Source organism: Pinus tabuliformis, chromosome 3_1 (assembly GCF_031772625.1).
Source record: "Pinus tabuliformis cultivar Carrire ecotype Pingquan chromosome 3_1, CPIR1, whole genome shotgun sequence".
Lineage (NCBI taxonomy): Eukaryota > Viridiplantae > Streptophyta > Pinopsida > Pinales > Pinaceae > Pinus > Pinus tabuliformis.
In genome coordinates, this window is record NC_142301.1 from 302,817,275 (window position 1) to 302,823,971 (window position 6,697).

The 6,697-nt window shown below is 32.6% G+C and overlaps 1 protein-coding gene across 1 annotated transcript; it reads right to left on the reverse strand.

The window, feature by feature from the left end:
- Positions 1 to 208: 208 nt before the first annotated feature.
- On the reverse strand, positions 209 to 757 carry LOC149186987 (uncharacterized). Its single transcript, XM_089409520.1, has one exon. It carries the CDS (start codon positions 755 to 757, stop codon positions 209 to 211), a length of 549 nt encoding a protein of 182 aa, XP_089265646.1.
- Between the last annotated feature and the right edge of the window lie 5,940 nt (positions 758 to 6,697).

Genomic DNA, 6,697 nt, shown 5'->3' on the forward strand with positions numbered 1-6,697 from the left:
GAAGAGAAGTATAGAGTTCAGTTCACTAAGAAGAGTGTGCGGGCCATAACAACTGGAACTGGAAATATTAGCTACTTTACCATATCAATATCAATAGATAAAATTGAACTCACAAAGGCCTCTCCAGATTACTTAAATAAACAAGATATTAGAATGGAAAAAAATTATACTGAAGTTTAACTGACCTCAAAATTGAGAAGAACCATCATCAGATTAAAGCTGCAACATTAGGCTTCAGACTAGTCGCTAAATTCTCAAAGCTTCGTGCTAGCTGCACTTCATCAAGACTATGTTGGAAAGAGCCATTACCAATTTGTGCCATTTTCTTCAAAATAACGATTGTAGGATCTGTTCCAAACATGATTGTATGGAATATCATCCCTGGTTCTATCGTATTCAGTCTATTTACAAACTCCAGAGGATCTCTCCCATCGTTGTTTCCACCATCACTCAAAAAAATAATTGTTGGATTCTTCTTGACCACATTAGGATGCTTGGATCCTCGATAAATTACCTCCTCTGCTAGTTTCAGATCACAAGAATAATTGGTTCCACCTGCTGCGACATATTGAATAAGATTGTCCACTCTATCTTCCTTCATCTCTCGCATTTCTAGAGCAACTATTGTTGTATTGTCAATGATAACCACAGATAAAGAATCATCACTACTAGTTCTACGCCTTGCAGTAATGAATCGAATGATAACCTCATACACACAACCCAACCTACAATTGTGTCGATATATAAATTTGGCCATGGTTGGTTTTATATCAGGACTGGAACAATTGCATGTTATACATCTCTGCCACACCAGATTTCCCCCAAGTATATTTCCTATCCTGGATATCAAATTTTTCCTAGTCCGATGCAAGTTGGACACTCCTCATATTCCCATGAACCGTATTCTATAAACTAGAATGATTGACGGGCCGTTGACAAAAATATCCACAAGCTTGATATCTAACCTTGCAATAATGCACAACATTTGGATTTAGTGTGTGAAGATGGGCACCATCATGCTATTTTTTAAAAGGTGGAATGGCAATGCAACAATCCTTTTGCAGACCATTTTGTTCATAGACATGTTCATACTCAAATGAGCCTCGTCTGCCCTGAAATGAACGTGTTTGTCTCACTAGTTCAGTGAAGATTTCAAAATGTCATTTGCTTCAAATTTCTTATGACAAGCATGCTCATTTTCACATGACCACACAGAGGATGAGCCCAACTGTTTAAAAAAAGGCGAGGCGCCTAATAAGTTTCCAATAAAGCCAACCATCGATACAGGTGGTGGATTCACGTGCATTCCAGCTGGATCCCCCAAATAAAATGTCTAAAAATTCCCCAAAACGCATGCATATATCTTTCCAAATAGATAAATATGGAAAGTAGAATTAAAAAACTGTTTACCTCCTTTTGTAGATATATCCCCTGCCATCCTTTCATCGATTTCAATTCTTCTGTGCCTGTTCTCTTTGTTTCCAAAACTGCGAATACATTTGCTGAAATCTGCAGTTTGTTTTTGTGAAGCCCTGCCATTGGAGCAGTTCACCTCATTCATGGCTCCCACGGTGTCAATGTTGTCTGTGTTGTATTTCCGTTGAAGGAAACCCAGAGCATTTGCCACAAGCTCAGTCTTGTCCTCCATTACTGCAGAAGCAGGAAATGAAGTCCCCAAAATTGAAGCAATGGGCCAATCTTCGCGGCAGTGTCTGCAGACAGGGTACAATTTTTCATCTCAAAACAGTTGCGATGAAAATGAAACGAGTGAAGCGGAGAAGCAATTTGAGAAAGCCCTGCTTCTCAATTGTTGGTCCTTGTAATCATTACTTCTTCTGTAAAATCAATGGCGTACGATGAAAATGAAACGAGTGAAGCGGAGAAGCAATTTGAGAAAGCCCTGCTTCTCAGTTGTTGGTCCTTGTAATCATTACTTCTTCTGTAAAATCAATCTGTTTATTTTATTTAAAATTTGTTTTTGAATATGTAAAAATTTCCCAAATCAACTTTACATAATTCCCAAAAAAAATTTCAAATTTCAAACAAATTTAATACTAATTTTATTTTTAAAACTTTGACCACAAACACCCTAACTTCTTATACAAACACCCTAACTTCTTATCTAAAAATTTAATACTAATTTTATTTTTAAAACTTTGACCACAAACACCCTAACTTCTTATACAAACACCCTAACTTCTTATCTAAAAATTTTGAGGAGAAATTTCTTTGGAAGGAATATAAATATAAATGATGATGGAGAGCAGTCATATCAGTAGATCTGTACGCAGTGGAGAGTGAAATTTCGTAGCTGGTGAATGTAATCCGCTATTAATCCATGAATAGCAAAAATTCCATGAATTGACGAGGAGGAGAAATTTCGTGGAAGGAATATAAATTACAGTCAAATCGGTAGAACTGTACGCATTGGCCAGGCGAAATTTCGTAGCTGGTGAGCTGTAAGTAGTGGAGAAGAGAAATTTTGTAGCTGGATTGTATGCACTAATTAGAAGAACCGTAATAAGCACTTTGGTTAAATAATATCTTGTTATAATTCTAGAGACTAAGAGAATATAATACACTAAGATATATTATCTAAAATTAAAGTTATTATATCTATTTATAGGCAGGTTATATGGTGTAAAGGGTTAATACTTTTTTCATGAATATGTTTTTTTAAGGGTGGGAAAACATATCATAAAATCAATATGGAGGATAATTATTTCTGGTTGAAATTTGTGAATGCAGGTTGACTTATTCAAGGAAAATTGTAAGGGGGCAGAAATCCGCTCCTGCCTAATGGGTCTTGGGCCGTTAATCTGTTTCTTTACATCCGAGGTCTTGGGCCGTTAATGTGTTCCTTTAGATCCGTTAACGTGTTTCCTTAGATCCGAAGAAGACAAGCTCTTAGCCCACTAGAAGCAGTTTTAGGGCATAAAGAGTTAATATTACTTAATTTAAAATTAATTATTATACCATTTTGATTATTATATTGATTTATAGGTAGGTTATATTATAAAGAGTTATTTTTTTTTGGAAATTTAGATTTATTTTAAAATTAGCATAACCACATTAATAAATATGGTTGATATATACATATATTAAACACATACACAACCACATTAATAAATGTGGTTTATATACATCTATAGAAATATATATTAACACTATTAATCATATGATTAAACTAAATAAAACTTCTATAAATCTAATATTATATACTATTATTATAAAACCTAATACAACCACATAAAACTTAACATTAATTAAAATTTTAATAAAACACAATATTATTATAATCCTAAAATAAATCTACTTAAAACCTAAATAATAAAACTTAAAACATAATTGCTAAAAGCAATAAACTTAAATAATAAACTAATAAAAAATAAATTAAAAAATTAAAAACTAAATTAATAAACCTATATTTTAAACTTAAAATAAACCTAAAATAAGAAACCTAAAACATAAATTAAACCTAACATAAAAAAATCTAAAACATAAAGCTAAACCTAAAAACTAAAACATAAAAATTATAAACTATTAAAACCTAAAATATATTAACCTAAAATCTAATCCAAACCATTACACTATTGTTAGGATATTTTGACACATAGGAAATAGTTAAGTATAACTTGGTATAGTGTAGAGTTAGGTAAAGTGTGTTTCTTTACTATGTACTTTTGTAACTTACAATCCGACGATCACGATATATTCTAAACATGAAGTGATATGGTAGTTCATTCTCTCATCGGTATTACTGACACTTGATCTGTGGATTAACACCCGATTGGTCCATGATCTCTATTTAAAGAGCAGGGAGGGTCATTTGTAGGGTGACCGTTCATGAGAGAAGCTTAAGTAAATTTTTTTCTTATATTAATAAATTGCCTGAAGTGGCCGCGTTGGCTCAGGCCGTGGACTGTTTCCCTCTTTGAGGGTTTTAACCACATCAGTAATTTTGGTGTATTGATCTGTGATCTGTTTGTGAGCAGCGTCCTTTGGTGTTCTATCGGAGGAACTTACCCTGTAAATTCCTACATGGTATCAGAGCTATTTGAGGGTCGCATCCATTGGTGATCCAAATAGAAAGCCGGTACAACTGCATTCCACTGTTGTTTCTTAAATCTATTGTTTCTGACTACTTTCGGGTCGAGAGAGCTGCTCTATTGTGCTAGGAGCATCTTTTCCAGTGAGGAACACATTTCATTTCACGTGAAAAGGTTTCTGAAAGCCCTAGCTACATCATTTATAAGATCTGGAGGTATACAATCTTTATTTGCAATTTTAGTTATTTATCTCTCTGTTTAATTCAGTTTATTTCTCTATTTTTTATTACTGGATCTATACCTTTCATTTATGCGTATTCTCTTTGCCCTACGACTTTGTGCGATCTGGGCAAATCAGAAACAGAAAAGAAGGTTTTTTTCTCATGTGTATGCTCTTTTTGCCGTGCCTTAGTGTGATCTCAGAAAATCAGAAACATTGAGGAAAATATTTAGTTTCAAGGGAAAGCTAACTTCAAGCCATAAGGTTTGGCTTTTTTGTATGTATGTGTTGGTTTGTGTGGTTTTTTGTTTTGCAGGAAAAAAGAGTTTTTTCAAGTAAGCACACACCCCAAAGCTTTAGTGACTAAAATAATTACAAAAAACAAAACCCTTTCCTCTTTTCCAAAAATTATTAACCTTTTAAACTAGCTCACTTGGTCTAAAGTTACTTTATGAGAATAGAGGTCTTGAGTTCAAGTCTTTCTTTTTGTATAAGGAGTTTTTTCGGAAGAAGTCACATTGAAGATTTGGGTCAACGTATTTCGAACCAACAAGTGTGGTTCATCTTCAGGACACGATGAAGAAATAGATGCAGGAAGAGGGTTAAATAGGAAGATAGGTCAACCTAATAGCTAGAAGAAAACGACTATGTTTGACTATAGGAGGGAGAGAGGACAGATTGCTAATATATATATATATATATAATTTTATTAGTTAACTAGCTAACGACTATATCTGATAATATTCAATTCATTTTTTACTTTATCAATATATATAAATAACTAAAGATTAAAACTAATGATAACGATTATATATATATATATATATAAAGAATTCTTATCAAACACCTACTCATATTAATAAATAATATTAATGTTAAATTGTATATAAACAATATATATAAATCACTATGTATCAAAAATTAAACATTCATATTAATATTAAAATTACTAATATTTATATTAATATTACCACAAAAATATTTATAATGTAAGAACAAATTCTATTAGAATGTTGATAATTATTGTTTATATATATATATATATATAATCAATTATAGATTACCAAAAAAAAGAAAAAAAAGGAACAATAGGTCAGAGCGAATTAAGAAGAGAGGGTAGGAATCCAACAGTTTTCTTTCTGTTGAGTTACTTTTTCAAAAAACACATGTAACTTATGTTTTAAAGTTAGTTTATATAAAAGTGTTCTTACTCATTATAAAAAGTGAGTCACTTATAATTCTAAAGTCCTTTTATATTTTATTTAAGTTACAATTTAGTGGGTAGTTCATAAAGTACCATTGTAAAAGTGACTTTCACTTATTTATAAAAGTGGGTCACATATTTTTTTTTAAGTGAGCTAATTAGATTAAGTTTGGAGGGGGGAGGGGGAATTATTTTTTTAAATATAACATTATCATTCACTTCCGCACATTCACGCACTTCATCTGCATCTTCGACAACTTTTCTTCAAAAAGCCATAACTTCTTCATCTGGAAGTCATTTTCAGAGCCATTTTTTTTAATCGGCCTAATTTTTGAGATATTTCCATTGGAATACTTAGTTTCAACATCTACAGCTTCAGTTTCTGTTAAAATGGAACGTCCATGCCAAGTTATTCTTGGCAACACCAACTGCTTTCAATGGTGGTCCTACATTGTGGATTTACTTAGAAGTAAAGGTCTTTACAGAATAGCCTCAGGCCAAGAAACTAAACCTAAAGATGAAGATAAGACAACCAAATGGAAAAATAGGCAAAATCAAGCATGTGGGTTGATAGGGATGTCTATTTCTCCAGACCTTAGATTCCATATCGCAGAACTTGATACCCCTAATGAAGCAATGAAACATATCACTAAATTTTTTGGAATTAAAAATGAGATTAGAGCCCATCAACTCGAAAATGATTTTCTTACATTGGACCCCAATAATTTTTTTTCCTTTGAAGATTTTTTGTCCAAGTTCAAGACCCTTAGACTTTTCTTGGAAGGTGTTAAGGTTAAAAAAGAAGATGGTATCCTTATCTATTCCATTCTTACTAAGTTGAGACCAGCCTACTCTGTGTTTGTTTCTAGCTTCCATTCTATTAGAGAAGTATTTATTTCTCAAGGACAAGACTACAAGTCCCTCTCTTTTGATGCCTTTTGTGATTCTTTAATAATAGAACAAGAAAAACTCTTACATCTTGGTCTTCTTAACCTTGGAAACTCTTCTAAGAAAGCCTTAGCTGCCCAGCACCAACCAAATTCAAAGAATCCTAAGAAGCAGTATCCTGAAAATAATGGTCCTAAACCAAACAAGGGTCTTAAGCAATTTCAGTCTCAAAATGAAAAATCAATTCAACAAAATGATAAGGAAAATAAAAACAAAGGGAAGAAGACTGATAGACATTGCAACTTTTGTAATCGAGATGGCCACTTAGAATCCAAA